This window comes from Passer montanus, unplaced genomic scaffold (assembly GCF_014805655.1).
Source record: "Passer montanus isolate IOZ18808 unplaced genomic scaffold, ASM1480565v1 scaffold11, whole genome shotgun sequence".
NCBI classification, from domain to species: domain Eukaryota; kingdom Metazoa; phylum Chordata; class Aves; order Passeriformes; family Passeridae; genus Passer; species Passer montanus.
Window position 1 is genome coordinate 6,736,868 of NW_024357613.1, and position 15,586 is coordinate 6,752,453.

General features: G+C 37.8%; 1 protein-coding gene across 8 annotated transcripts in view; it reads left to right on the forward strand.

Annotated features, from left to right (window-relative positions):
• The window catches only part of USP45 (ubiquitin specific peptidase 45), a 49,845-nt gene that overhangs the window by 32,182 nt on the left and 2,077 nt on the right, over positions 1 to 15,586 (forward strand). For 6 of the 8 annotated variants that reach the window (XM_039725993.1, XM_039725975.1, XM_039725985.1 and 3 more), the window contains 9 exons: positions 2,387 to 2,474; positions 5,760 to 5,841; positions 6,820 to 6,911; positions 8,890 to 8,946; positions 10,272 to 10,415; positions 11,674 to 12,343; positions 14,001 to 14,098; positions 14,486 to 14,572; positions 15,020 to 15,173. In XM_039725993.1, coding sequence (XP_039581927.1) covers positions 2,387 to 2,474; positions 5,760 to 5,841; positions 6,820 to 6,911; positions 8,890 to 8,946; positions 10,272 to 10,415; positions 11,674 to 12,343; positions 14,001 to 14,098; positions 14,486 to 14,572; positions 15,020 to 15,173 — 1,472 coding nt within the window. Of the gene's footprint in view, positions 1 to 2,386; positions 2,475 to 5,759; positions 5,842 to 6,819; positions 6,912 to 8,889; positions 8,947 to 10,271; positions 10,416 to 11,673; positions 12,344 to 14,000; positions 14,099 to 14,485; positions 14,573 to 15,019; positions 15,174 to 15,586 lie in introns of those variants that run through there. The other 2 variants (XM_039726020.1, XM_039726028.1) reach the window with 2 other exon arrangements.

The window sequence follows — 15,586 nt, forward strand, 5'->3', positions numbered from 1 at the left end:
CCTGGACATTCAGTGAGAGAAAACTGTTTTGGTGAATTGAAAAGTGAAACTGTGCATGCAACTACATATGTTATTTATTTTTTAATGTATATTGAGTGTTTAATTGGAATAAAAATAAAGGTTCAGTGCTTTTCAGAAAGTATTTGCAATTTATAATCAAATTTATTAGAAATAAACCGTGTGATTTTAATAGACGAAAAGGTGACATTTTAGGAATATTAAACAAAATATTTAATTTTAAAGATTATATCAGTTTTTTAAATTTGAAGTTAATTTTTGAGGTTGACTTGCTTGTGAAAAAAATTCACTTTCAAAAGAAGGCTTGATAAAGTCACCCTCTCTACTGATTCCAGATTTTATAGGAAGCCTCACAGTACAGTAGCATTATTAAAATATTTTTTAACTAGGGATATTGTCAACTTTGTTTCAAAAACTAGACATGAAGCACAAATGTGAAAGTATCTTATTTATAAATGTGAACATGTTGTTTTGCATACGCAGGTCCCGATTTGCTCCGCTTAATTTTAGGCATTGACCTTAGACATCTGAGTTGTCACCTTCAGTCCTTCTCCAGTTACAGCCCCAAGTGCCTGCAGGGAGCAGTTCAAAGCTGAGACCCCTGTGTCACTGTCCTGCCTGTAGCCCATGTCTGCTGCACCCTGGGTTGGCATCTTGACACCTTGCCCAGCTTTACATTTTACTGTTGTGGGCACATTGCACATCTGGGGTGTTTTCTGATCACCTGTAATTTCTCCTGTCCATGAGCACAAATTTCTAAGGCAAATCTGAGCAGCTTTAGTGTATGAATGGGATGGAAGCCTCAGTAACCCTCAAGAACCCTGAGCAGCTGAAGAGCTCTGCTGGGCAAGTGAGATCATTGTGCCAGGGGAAATACCAATGTGTATTTATGCTTCTGTGTACTGGCTTGCACAAACTTCTAAGGCAAATCTGAGCAGCAAATCTGAGCAGCTTTAGTGTATGAGTGGGATGGAAGCCTCAGTAACCCTCAAGAACCCTGAGCAGCTGAAGAGCTCTGCTGGGCAAGTGAGATCATTGTGCCAGGGGAAATACCAATGTGTATTTATGCTTCTGTGTACTGGCTAGCCATAGCATGCCATCCACAGCTCAGAGTGAAAACTGGTTCAATGAGTGCTTAATAAAATCGAGGAGCTGAGTGAGTGGTTGGTTTTTCTGGCTGTTCTGCCAGTTTGATGAAATTCCTGTTTGAGCTGTGCTAATCCAGTTGTTCCCTGTGCTAGGTTTTGGAAGGGGTGCATGTGGTTACACCTGTGTGTGCTCACCTCAGTCTGCAGCAAGAGTCACAGCTGCCATTTGGTGTCATTACTGGAAATTCAGAAATCTGCCTGTGTCAATCCTGAGTAACTTGCTCTAGGGGACCCTGCTTGTGCAGGGAGGTTGGGTTAGGTGACCTCCAATGGTCTCTTCCAACCCCTTGTGATTCTGTGGAATCTCATTTTAGATTAAGTAGTTCAAGACTGTAATTAAAGATCTAAAAGGTAACCTGCCTGGAAAGACAGGTATAGTTTGGCCAGTCAGTTACACTTAATGTGAACAGAGATGTGTTAATAGTGAATACTATTCATTCATTTGGGATTGCAAGATCCTGAAGATTCAAACTATTAGGAGGAGCCTTCTGGCTGTGGTAAGGAGAAGGATCTAATCTTAAGGATCACCTTAAGGATATATCCATGTACTCATAAGTTTATTTTTTCTAATTTCTATGTAATCTGTGCCTGAAAAGTGTGATATTTAGATGCTGTGCATAGTAAAAAAGAATTCAACAGTTCTTGAATAGCAGTGATTGGTGCTACTGAGTTGCTGTCTCAGAAGTCGTGCAACATTACCCCCGTGCAGTTGCCTAGAAGATCAGCAGTATAAATGGCAGCGTAGTCAGAAATAGATGTTTTTCCTCTTCTGGCTTCTGAGGGTGATGTGGATGCTGCTGGTGGTCTAAAAGGATTGTTTACGCACATTTGAGATTTCTCCTCAGTTGAGAAAAGGGTGAGATAACAAAGGAGGTTAAGCACTTAGAAAATCTTTTTGTCTTTCTCTTCCATGACATTAGGAATATCTGGTGGTGCAGAAGTACTGGTGTAGTCTGTCAGGAAAGGGCTGCTACCATGGATGAGACTCTACTGCCAAATCTGTATTTTAGTCAAGTCATATTCCACAGAGCCAAACTGCAACCCAGGTTAAAGTGCAGCCTTGTTGGTGAAATTGCCTGCTGCACCAGGAGCTTCCTCAAGCCCCATGAGGTTCTGCAGGAATTGTACCTATTTGTACCCCAGCAAAGTGTCTGATGTTGATGTTGTCTTGTTAAGAATCTCCCAAGATAATCTAAAATTCTTTACTGTTTCTTTCATAGGGCTCCTCGATTTAAGGGGTTCCAGCAGCAGGACAGCCAGGAGCTTCTGCACTATCTGTTGGATGCAATCAGGATCGAGGAGACAAAAGTAATGTCTTTGTGTGTCTTCTAAAAGTGAACTACTAGTCATTGCTTCAATGTTCTTCATGTTCCCAAAGTTTTAAAGATGTACTTCATGAAGCAGGAGTGTCTATTTTCATTGTCTTGAGGAAAATGTATTTTTTAAAAGATACTTAATTATGTCTATATTGATTTGTTAAAATAGTTGATTAGAATCAAAGTTTCAGTTAGTAGGAGGAATATTATAAGTAGAACGTGACAACTTTAGGAATACAAGTAGTTTGCCTTGAAAAAAGGAAAAGGAGGGAAAAAAGGACATCTGAGACACCAAGAAAGTAAAGGTAGAACCTCGGCGTTAGCTGACAAAGTGAATTTTTAAAGCTATGGGCCCACCCATATTTTTAACAAAAATTTTTCACTGAAAATTGTGGGGGGAGGGGGAAAACCTTGCAGTTTCTTGTGTCTCTTGAAAGTGTGAAGAACTCTTTGCTTTATAAATAAAGTTCTGCTTGTGATTGCTTAAAATCTACATCCAAGTATGTGAAGTATAGAAGCAGTTTGTTATATTGAAAACGTCCCTGTGAGGGTTTTTTTGTTTCTTTTCCTTCATTATTTGTGCTTCCTGTATTGTTCATGCAAGAAAGAGAGTGTTTGGTTGCTATTTTAACCATATCAGATTTACTCTGTCTGACATAGTCTTGGACCCTTCTTTTCAGATGATACTTTGTGGTAAATAGCCTTTTCTAGGCCTCCTCTAAAGGAAGGCCTTAAATCTTGTACTGACCAGAGTACTTCCTCTTCCTTTTCATTTAGTAACCCAATGAATGTGATCCTGAGGTGAATTATCTCATAGATAAGATGTAAATCTGTGTCTGAGCCTGGTTCCTGGCACTACAGTAGAGCTGAACAAATCCCCATCCTACCAGAATACGAATATTTATTGGTCTTGTCAGCATTCTTGATTATAAACAGAACTGAACTGCAAGAAGAAACAGTCAAACCTTGACACTCACGCTTAGAAAATGATGTCTTGAACACAGCACACAACAGAAGCAGCTGACTTCAGTTGGAAAACAGTTCTTACATTTTTGTAGCAGAGGGAAACTTTATTATTTTAGTTTTTGATTTCCATATAATAAAAAGTGAAAATGATGTTTTCTTGACAAAGGAGGAATCACAGAAAGCAGGATTATTACAACAACTAAGCTGCTTGTCCAGGAGGTGCTTGTGCTTTCCCCTCAAGTCAGTCTCCTGTCAGCTTCACTAGTGCATGTGCCATCATTGCAATAACCTGCATTAGCATTTGCCTTTTAAATAATTTATTATTAGAGAGCAGTGACAGCTACAATACCTACCTCAGAAGAGTGATGGAAGATGGTAAGAATTTACAGTGATTTTTGGGTAGTATTTCTGCCACTCCATCAACAGGCAGAGAGACATGGGTGCCACCCTGCCCTGCAATTACATCCCACTGCTGCCCTAATGGTGCATGACTGCAAACACATCTTTATCACCTCGGGGTGCTCTGCCACCGACAGTACTAGTAAAAGCTCTCTCCCCCTCCCTCTCTGTTTTTCTTTTTTTAATTATCCCATGTTTCAGGTCTGTAGATGGCAGACAACCAGCTGGGCACAGGCAGCAGCCCAGCCATCCCTGCTTCCCTATCCCTGTTAGGATTAGTTGTTTTTAAACCCTTAGCTTTGATGAGAAATACATATAATACATAACATTAGTTATAGGAGCTAACCAAAAATCCTATTATACTTTTTCTTCTTCTGTGTGGTTTTCTGTTTGTATCTGACACCAGTGCTGAACTTTTGCATATTCCTGAGGAGAAAAGTTAGGAAGGGTACACAAGTGGACTTTTCAGCTAAAAGCTTGGCCATATAACAATAAAGATGACATAGCGTCTGCCGTCTCCAGCAATGTGGGCTGGAGATGGTTTCACACCAGGGCCTGAAGTGGCTGAACCCTGCTGCTAATTGATTAATGTCTGCTGCCATTGTCCACAGCACCCTGCCCATTCAAAGACTATGTCTTTCTTTGACCTAAATAAATGGTTCAACGCACTAATCCCAACAAAAGGGTTGCTTATGGCCCTAAACCCATTTATGGTGCTCAACTTCATGAATTACCTATTGATTAATCCTTTTAGTATATTGTTGGCTTCAAGATGAACAAAGCTGAGCTCGGGGCAGCGGGAGTTAATTCACAAGCCAGGTCACATACTCATAAGGTCGGAGTATGACTTGGTCTGATGGGTGCCTGAACTGGAAACCAAACCTCTGACACTGTCTGTCATCCTCACGCTACAGTGATATGTGGCTTGGAAGTGTGCTTTGCTGCCTGGAAACTAGAGCCATCTATTAATCTTTTCCTGTTAGGACAGAGGGTTTGAGTTGCTTTTAGAAGGTTTGGTATTTGTCTCTTGGAATGGTACTTTGCTCTAAGTGTGACTTCAGTATTTAGTTCTAAATGTCATTTGCACACCAGCAAGGGAGACTCTCTAGTATGTGTTACTAGAGTCTGTGGATCAGAGAGACAGGACATTTGCCAGGAAAAAGGAAAGCATAGGTCATGCATGGTAGCTAGAGTCAGGGGACTCGATTCATCCTCCTATTTCCCTCTCTGCAGCATGTCAGAGGTTGGGCTTTTCTACCAGCTCTGCTGCCAGGAATACAATGCCTCTTCACTTCCAGGCAGTTGAGAAATAACAGGGACAAGCACCCCCTGTCTGGAGAGCTACAACTCATTAATGAATTTGCTTCTTTCTGATCCTTATTTCAAAACTGTAGTTTTTAGGGTGATTTTTTTTTTTAGTAAATATTGGTAACATTTACATGAATTCGTAATAAGTTTTCTTTGTCTTCTAAGATTTTCTAACACACCTCTGGAATTGGCAGTGTTAGAAAATAAACAGAAGTGATAAAAATACTGCCCGAATGCAGTCACTGAAGTTTGGCTAGTGAAAGGCTCTTAGCTGCCTTCCAGGTATTTTGTATCCTAGTCAATCAGTGTAAGTCCATTCACAGTGGGAAAAATAGATAGCGTTTGTTCACTGAAAATCTCATCGTTTCTTGGTAACCTGTGAAGTGCCCTGTGATGGTTCCCTTTTAAGGGAAGGAAATTTTTGGGTGATTATCTACTCAAGTTTAGCTAATGTAGTTTTGACATTGTTAGTGAATAGCAACAATAGTTTTACAATATTAAATGACGTTTATTTTATGGAAATCAGACAAAATAAAGTCGAATCATATATGACTAGTTTTAGAATATTTACACTTAAAATACTTGGTTTTATTTTTACTTCTAGCGTATACAAACTGGTATTTTAAAAGCATTCAATAACCCAACTACTAAGACAGCAGATGAAGAAACTAGAAGGAAAGTCAAAGGTATGCAACTCTTTATTGAAAACTTCTATAACTGCACTAGTCTTCAAATACCATTTTCTTCTGAAGTGGCTATTGGGAAGAACAGGAGATCTGAAGTGCTGTAACGGCCAGAGTTTATTCTGTGTTACTCTAGTGCCGCCTAGTGCGTACCTAAAGCATAGAGAGCTTAGTGTGTGCTAAGACTTGCATCTATGTATCCAGGAGAAAGCCTCCCCAGGGTTAATCCATCTCTTAATAATAGGTAGAATTTAGTTTTGTTTTCTAAAATAGCCTGCTCTGTATTTGTTACGTACTCATAATTACTTCATACTCAGAGAGGCTGCTTTCCATAAATGAAACTGATTTCTGTCAGTTGACCGGTACTGTGAGCACTCTAAATACAATTACAAAGTCAAGATAGTCAGCTGTTTCTAAAGAAGATTTTTTTTAAAAAAGAAGAGGGTTTTGTGATTTTTTTTCATGAGTTCGTTTATTCAGTAGTTCTAATTTGGGGGATTTTGTTTTAATTAAAGTCCTAATGAATGAGACCTTTTGTAAGTCATCCTTCCCAAGTCTGCAAAATTAAGGCATAAAGATGTGCTAGAAAATTATTTTGTTACATTTTAGAGCTTTATAGTTGGAAAAGCCATTTTAAAAGGGTGAGAATATGTCTGATTACCCCAGTGTCTATATCAAGGCAATGCAATATTATTTATTCAAAAGAAAACAGATTTAAAAAGCTTCTTCTTAGGAGATACAATATTATTACTCTGTTACAGAAGATGGGGAAGGAAGGATAAAAGGGAACCTTTCACTAAAATATTTGTAAATGTTGAGATAACAGTATATGATGTATTAGTTACTCTATTGTGTTCACAACATTTTGAATATGTTTAAAATTGTGCTTTCATAATATATCTTGAAAAGAATTTTGTTGTACTTATAGTGTGGCATTGGATGTGTTATTTTTCACATTTAAAAAAGGCAATGTTTTTTCAGCATATGGAAGAGAGGGTGTGAAGATGAACTTCATAGATAGGATCTTTGTTGGTGAATTGACTAGCACTGTCATGTGTGAGGAATGTGAAAATGTAGGTATTCTGGAATTTGGTTTGATGTGGAATAGATCACATACTGGTTTGATTACATTGTCTTGAAAGTATAAAATTGTGTTGCCAATTTTATACTTGTTTGTTTGTTTGCAAAAACAAGACTTTATTGAAAGTTTCTTGTTTGAAATTATTTATTCCTTCTTTAAAGCATTATCCTTCTAAACCGAAGAAGAGGGATCCTTTGAATTCAAAGAGGATCCAAGTACTGGGCTTGATTTTACATCTGACTTAAGGCTGGAGGTTCCAAATTCTATAATCATATGTGTTACACGCTAGTGTTATTTTATATTTTTGAAAGACCTATTTTAAAATATAAATCCTCCTGCCTGCTCTTCTGGGATACACCTGAAAATTGGAAATGACTTACTTTGAATTAGAATGAGTGGGAAAATGCTAAAATTACTTCTTTTTCTTTGAAGTATTTTTTATAATTAACATAATAACCCTAATGAACAGTTTATTCCTTTCATAATTAATATTACTGACATTCCATCATAAATGCTTTCCATGGTCCTTATAATTTTCTTTTAAGTTTGACAGAGAAAAATCTTAATTGCATGACTTTTTAAATTGAATGTTACATTTGTGTTTGGCTTAAAACATTCTATTTCATATTATAGAGATTAAGTAAATTAATCAATCTGAAAAATTAAGCACAGTCCTGCAGTGCCAGGTAAACTTCCCTGTGTGTGATGTGCAGATTACTCTTCAATGTGCTGCTAGTACCAATGAAGAACTTTGACCATATAAAAAATAGAGGTTGTATGTATTTTGCATGTCTCATCTATTTTTGCTGGCTTCTTATATTCTGCCTGCACACAAATTGGGAATTTGCTAGCTGTAGCCCTTTGAGGAAGAGTTTAGTATTCATTTTCCTTTGCCTGCCCTGGCAAGATATTTTTGATACAAGTTTGTTCATGCAAACCAACACTTTAGAGGAGCCCCTGTTTGAACATCGCTCACCAGGCAGGCAGGCAGTCACCAGAGCTGCCTGCTTTTGATCTCATTTATTGCTTTACTGGAACCTAAACATTCCTGAGTCCCTCGCACAACAGGTAATTTAAGCTTGCAGTCCATACCAAATGTCACAGGTGGAAGATGGGGTCACAAATACAAGAGAAGGGACATGGTGACAGTAATTGATGGCATGGCTGTGACTTAAATATACAACATGATTTTTACTTCCTTTTTTAAGGTTTTGTTTTTCACAGTCTTTTCAGAGGTAAGATAAGTCAGTTTTGGAAGGAATTCGAGAACAGCAAGGGAGAGAGCCTAAGGAACTTAGTGATAAAGGCAGATGGAAAGTGCTGAAAGAGATTGTCTTTAGGTATGCTTTGGAAGATGTTTCCAGCTTATACATGGCAAAATGAAACCTCAGTAGAAAAAAAAAGAGGTTAGTTTATTTCAAGTCCCTTTTCCCCTGTAATTGGATTTATTTTCCCAATTAGTGTATGGTGTCAAAAAATCTAACAAAGCTTTTGACTGTAACCAATAAGACTGACTTAACCTTAACTGAGAGCATGAGGTTAGAACCTGTCACTTAACTGTCATTAACCAGTCTTTGCTGCATAACAGCTCAGACACCTGTGCAGAAGTGTCCAGAATCAGGAAACTCTAAAAGGTAGCTTTCTACAAAAGGGTACCACAGGGGCCCACTTGAAAAATCCATCTGGAGCTCAGAGAAAGTGAGCACCACACTGCTTCAAGTCAGTTCATGCCCAGATTGATGGCCTTGCCTTTTACCTCTACATGCTGAAGTTTGTGTGGTGTTAGAAAGAAAATTAGAGCTAACTTAATACATTTTTAAAAAAGTTAGTGGGAAGTTCTTCATTGTAGTTTCATACATCTTGTAAGTGTTGTATAGTTTTTGATAATAAATTGATTGAATAAAGGGAGCTATGTACTAAACCCATATATTGTTCTTCATGTTTAAGTGCATTTTCTCTTTTTCTTCAAGATTTCAACAGTAAAAGAACCTTTCATTGATCTTTCACTTCCTATAATAGAGGAGAGGGTAAGAAACAAATGTGTAATACGTAACTTGCTTCCAGTGGGTTGGTTTCAATAACCTATGAAGACATTTATCCATATACACATAGTTTTGATTTAAGACTAAAAATGTACCTTTGTCCATAAATCTGTGTACTATTATCCATCTATTCATGATATGATTTTCTTTATATATGTATATAGGTGTACAATGTCGTAAGTGCATATATCTTTAAATTAGTCCAAACTTGCATCAAATGCCTATAGTAACCCACAGAATATATAGGTCTGAGATTAGCTTAATTTAATAGTATGTACTTATATAAATAGAATTATTATAAGCCTTTTTTTTTTTTGGAGGTCCAGAGAGTCAGATTCTGACCTATTGGTTTGTATCTAGAGAACGTGGGTCCCTTGGGCTGATGTTTACCTACAGGATGAGACACTTTAAAAACAGCTATTTGAATTTATTTATTCTGGTGTTCTATGCATTTTATGGATTGCCTCCATTAGCTGCAGAGGAACTGTGTTCCTGTGAAGGCACAAGCTATTTTTTCAGGACTTGGGCTTTTCATTTGAGATTAGTGGGTGTGGCTTGGTAGTGGTTCTTCCTCTATCCTGCATATATTCATCTACATTTAAAGGAGAGTAATTAATGTAATATTTATTTCTGTATAAAATGTATTTTTCTCCAAACACCAGTTTTTTCATAACCAATTCTTCATTTTTGTTGGTGCACTGAGTGCAGATGCCTGTGGGAGTTAAGGCTGTAAGAGCATGTTGAGTATCTGTGCCCTTGTGCTTCCTGGCTCCCATGTGTTCGTGGGTTCTGTTTGAGGGTGATTTCTGTGGCTGTTCAGCAGTGGCTGCACTGACTTGGGGATGGGCATTACTTTATAGCCAGCACTTCCCTTTACAGGTGACATGTGCTGCTGCCAGTAATGTGATGGAGGGGTGTTGCAGCTCTGTTGTCACAGGCTGCACCAGGGACTGACTTAGGAGGACCTGTGTCCTTTTTGATAGTCACATCTCATGCAGCTATACATGTGCTTATACTATAGTAGAATAGATTATTTTGTATTGTATTACATACAGAAATTTTGTATCGTTCCTCTTCCTTGTGGCTTTCAGTTGTACCTTCAGAGACACTGACAGTGAGTTTATGATTAAAAAAAAATAATTAGAAAGTAGCCTTATATTACAATTCAGGGGACCATTTAATTGGTTTTATGTAGGTCGCTGTTTCCTAAAATAAAGGAAAAAATCCACCTACATTTATCTTTTCTCTAGGTTGCAAAAGAATACAAAATTTACATGTTGCCTTCCCTAATTTCCTGTCTAATTTCTTAGGTTGCAAAACCTGTGCCCTTGGGAAGAACAGGTAAAAGTAAAAGTGTACAGGAGGCAGATCTTGGTCAGTATAATTGTTCTTCTATCAGTACTCTGAATAATCAACCCAAAATTGTCAAGAAACACACTTTAACAAAAGATAAGGTAAGAACTTGACTACTTGCACTAAGCAGTCATCCTGAGTTGACCCAAGTTTCTAGGGTGACTGAGAACTTCTAGGGGATTTTGACACATGTCAGTGGGGTTTTTTTAGTATACATATAGCTGACGTAGACTTGTTTTAAAATATTTAGGTCATCATCAGAAGTGTGAGAAATGACAGTCATTGGTAACCATTTAGCTTTCCATTACAGGGTTTCATTTATAAGAAAAAAAAATGATCTGCAGGCTAGTTTCAATTCATGTTGCTTTTGGGACTATTGCAAGGGTCTGTGCTCTGTTGAGTACCATAAAAACTCTCCTGGATCAAGTCCTAACACATTAAACATATGTGAAGAAAAAATACAACATATAAAACTCAAAATATAAAAGAATGATAGGAGAAGAGAATGAGACAGAAGTAGAAAAAGGACATGGACATGAAAAAGGAAAAGATGGAAAGAAGTAGTGCAGAAACTGATTGTTACAGAAGAAAAGGCCTAAAACTCAAACTGTTGAGATGAATGGAAGGATTCCCATTGGTACCACTGGAATTTTGATCCAATTCAAATAAAGGAAAATAAAAGGGAAGGAAAGTTACTAGTTTCTTTTGGAAAGTATCCAAACAAAAGAAGGCAAGAAAAGAGTCATGAACATTTGCAAATCACCTAAAATTATGGCAGCTTTGTGAGTTTGGTTTTCTAAATCTATAGGAGTAGTTTTGTGTGGAAGCAACCTTTTACTTCTTCTTGCATTCTCGATTAAAAAAAAAGTCAACTTCAGGTAATATTGAAGTCAGCAAACATCCTCCCAGTGATGCCTTAGTTAATTCTATAACAAACCACCTGTAGGTGAGTTGAATTTTTTCTGGAGCTGCTCATCAACTAAGGCCTCTAATGGGAGGTCAGGGGAGTAACTTAAACTTGAGGACCTTTTAGAAGCTTAAATTAGATTTAGTGAGTGCCACTTCAAATGTGCCATCTACAGCTGTCACAAAGTGAAAGTAATTAGTTGTGGGAGGTATTGATCTCACAGTAAGTATAATGCTCTTAGCTGACTGGGATGTAGGTTTCTAATCCTAAGTTAGTTTAAAAAGATCTTAAGGAAATCAGCTATCTTAAACATGAGAGATGGAGAATATAGAACAATATAACCCCCCAGTAATTTGCTTTGCATTTGTCATGTTTCGAAAGATTTGTTCGCTTACAAATCTGCTTCCTGTTTCTCCCCTCTATTACTGAATTAATAATGCCATAATTTACAGAATCAATTGAACCATGAGAGACGGCTTGCCAGAAAAGCTTCCTCAAAGGAAGAAGAAAGAAGTCCTGTTATCATGCAGGAAAAGGCCAAAAAGCTTGAGCTGGAAGGTAGCTCTGGCGTCTTGTACCCCAAAGACCCCTGTGCAGAGGCGGCTGTCAATGGAAGCCAGACGGAGGGCAGTGAGAAGGAAGCCAGCCGCTCCGAAAGCAGCTTTGATGCAGACAGTGAAGCCTCAGAAAGCGAAAGTGCTTCGAAGCAAACAACTTTGAGCCCACCCAGCAGCGTGTCTGGTGTGCATGTCAACCACTTAAACCCTAAAATGCCGCACAACAAGCCAGGCGACAGCAATGAAGAGATGATTTCCAGTTCCATATCCAAGCTTAGCTTCTGCGATCCTGTCAACGAAGATAAAAAATCAAGCTGTGGAGATCCAGCACTGGGTTTATCAAATAATTCCATGTTCTCAGTAGGCAAATCCTCACTATCACAAAACCCTCAAAATGCTTTCCAGACACTTTCCCAAAGCTACATAACTAGCTCAAAGGAATGTTCTGTTCAGTCCTGCCTTTACCAGTTCACCTCTGTAGAGCTCTTAATGGGGAACAACAAGCTTTTATGTGAGAGCTGCACAGAAAGGAAACAGAAGTATCAGAAGAAAACCAACTCCACAGGTAAAGCGCTTGCACCTCTGGACAATTCCCAGCATTGCCTCCCAAAGTCTGGGTGCTGGCTGCTCTTCCATTGCTCCAGCATGGGTCTCCCTGCTGTAGTTAAATAGAAAATGTCTCCCCAAACAAAACTTGCTTGTAACAACTTCAGACTTCATCAGGCGATGGCAACAGGACTAATTTTTATATTAGAACATAATGGGAGATGTAACATAGAATTAATTTTGCATCTTTATTCTATCCAAGATAAAAAGTTCAAAGATGACCATAAACCGAGTATGTGCATTTCTTGATGCTAATCTTTGCTGTTATTTCTGTTCCTTACAATCCTCAAAGCTTTGGAATATATGCTGTAATATTCGGCCCCAGTAGCTTACATACTCAGGGAAGTAATGTAATTGTGTATGGAAAAGAGGCAAAAGAAGAGAGGTGTAATGAAGAGAGAAAAAAAATCCAAATATTTGTAAGAATGGAGATGAGAGAGAAGGAACTTTTTGTGAAAATGTTTTCCTCGATGCTTGTATAGCCCAAGCAGACCATTAGAGTTCACTGAGTAAGACAAACAAATTTAATGAAAAACCAACATTTTAGAAGAACTGGAGGATTGGGTTTTTTATATATAGAATTTCAGAAGAATAAAAATTTAACTCTTCTGATAATTTGTAAATACAATAAAGGGAGCTCATATCATAACAAAAAATTGCTTGTTTGCTGTGCATTTATAGATATCTGGAGAGATACAAGCTAAGCATGAGTAAATTCAGAAATATTATTTGTATTTTCTAGTCATCCCTTTATGCATCATTGGACTGTAAGTGCTATATAAATAACGCCTTGGTTCTATGGGCACCATGGAAAAGCAAAATCAATTCACAACTAATCGTTAATTTTTTCCTTCTAAAACAAAAGATATAAGAGGTCACCCAATCAAACATTAAGTGCTCCTTCATACCTCAAATGAACTATTTTCTTTTGAACAAATGTAAAACCAGTAAATTAAGTTTTTCTGCAAAAACAAATTCTGATGGTATGTTCTCTTTTACTGTGGAGCTTTTCTGTGGAGCCTTCACTGTGCTACTGTGTTCCGTGCCTTCTGCACCATAGTGGGTTTGGCCACATATCCCAGTCCTGAATGCTGAAGCCAGCAGGTTAGGAAGCTTCCTGAAGTAGACAGCCCTCCTCAGACCTTTTTCTTAAATAACTATGAAGTATGTAGTCATGCAGAAAGAACTGAAGAATGGAAAACTAAACTCGTAGTGACTAGGACATTAACACAGATAAAGAGACTTGTGTCTTCCAGTTTTTATCCGGGGATCATCCATTTGTTTTAGGTTTTAACAGGAAAGTTGGGTGCTATAGTAACAGAAAATGTAGATATTTCAGTGTGCAAGCTGACCTAGATAGTGGACAGCCTTCCAGCTTCTAATCTGATTTGAACAAGACTGGCTAAAATAATGCTGAGATTCACAGATTACGTTTACTAATAACTAGAAAAATGAGAAAATATTTTTCTTACTCCACAACATTTCCCTTGTGTTTTATTTAACAAGTACAAAACCATCACAGCGTAGATCTATTCTGTCAGATGTTTAGAAAGTATTTAAAAAATTCCATATGACTGCCTTCACTTTACATATTATTTTGATATTAATAAATACAGAAAAGAAAATGGAAGGTGTCTACACAAATGCTCGGAAGCAGCTGCTGATTTCTTCAGTTCCTGCTATTCTTATTCTCCACCTGAAAAGATTCCACCAGGTAAGAGGCCAGACCCCTCTTGTATATTGCTCTGCCCCTCTGATGGACATCAGTTCTTCAAGTGTCATTGTGGATCCCAATACTGCCTCTTTAGATAGAGACCTGGTAGAAGCACTGTTTGAAACGTGCTGATGTTTCTTGTAATTACTCTTAACACCTTCAGAGTGCATTTAGCCATCCTGATGTATCCAGGGAAACCCCTTGTATGTCTGTCATGTTACATGTAGCACTGTATTGGAAACATAACAGAGAAGGTTTAAATCAGTTAAAATCTTACTCTTGGATTTGGTTAAGTTTAATAGTATAATGATACACCTTAGCTTTAAAAAGTTACCTTGTAAAAATATTTATTTTACAGTTTTTCTTTTTTTTTTTTTTCATTTGAAGGCTGGTTTGAGTCTACGGAAGGTAAACAGGCATGTGGATTTCCCATTGATTCTAGACTTAGCACCATTTTGTGCTGCTTCTTGCAAGGTACAATTTCAAGTCTTTATTTTTGTTGTACTTCAGCAGTTGGTGTTCTGACCACAAGTTAAATTGGATTGGTGATGATGATGATGATGATGGTTTTTAATCAAATTGTAGAGTGAATTTTTCAGATAGTGTTCTGAGATCAGACCTGTAACTGTGTGCAATCCCATTCATATAAAGAATATCATAGATGTTAGCTACTATTAGTTAAGCTGTGGTGCCCTGGTGATGTTGGTGTGTATAACAGCATAAAGGACAAGTTTTATTGCCTCTATGGTAACTAAATTAGTTAGACTACTGAGTACTTGTAATAGAGATATTTTGCTGTTGGAAATGCTGTGGGTGGCTGCTTGCCTCTTTTGGACTCATACTGCTGATAGCTACTTAACATGCCAGTAAAATTTATCATGAAATAATTCACCTTTGTTTTCTGTGTTTCTGGGAATGCAGAATGTTATGGATGGTGCAAGAGTGCTGTACAGTCTTTATGGAATAGTGGAGCACAGTGGCTCAATGAGAGGCGGTCATTATGCAGCATATGTGAAAGTCAGGACATCCTCCAAGAAATTGCTGGAGCATATTTCTACCACTAAAACTGTTCTGGGTATGTACAAACAGAGCTTCCTTTCCTTTACTGTAAACCAAAGGTAACTGTCTACAGGGATTTATAGCAAATAATTTTTTAGCTGAGAATAATTGTGGTTTTTAGACAAGTTGTAGAAAGCCCATCCCAGGATGTGCTCTAGGCCAGGCTGGATGGAGCTCTGAGCAGCCTGGGCTAGGGGAAGGGGTCCCTGCCCATGGCAGAGCTGTTAGAACTAGATGATCTTTGAAGTTTCTTTCAACCCAAACCAAACCATGATTCTATTAATTATTCTTTGTTGTTGTTGCACACAATGCATATCCTACTTCTGCTATTAATCCCATATAGAACTGAGTGAATAATGGAATTTTGATTCAGCTGTTAAACAGATAATTGGGGGACAACTTTCCTCTCTTTCCTACTCAAAATAATAC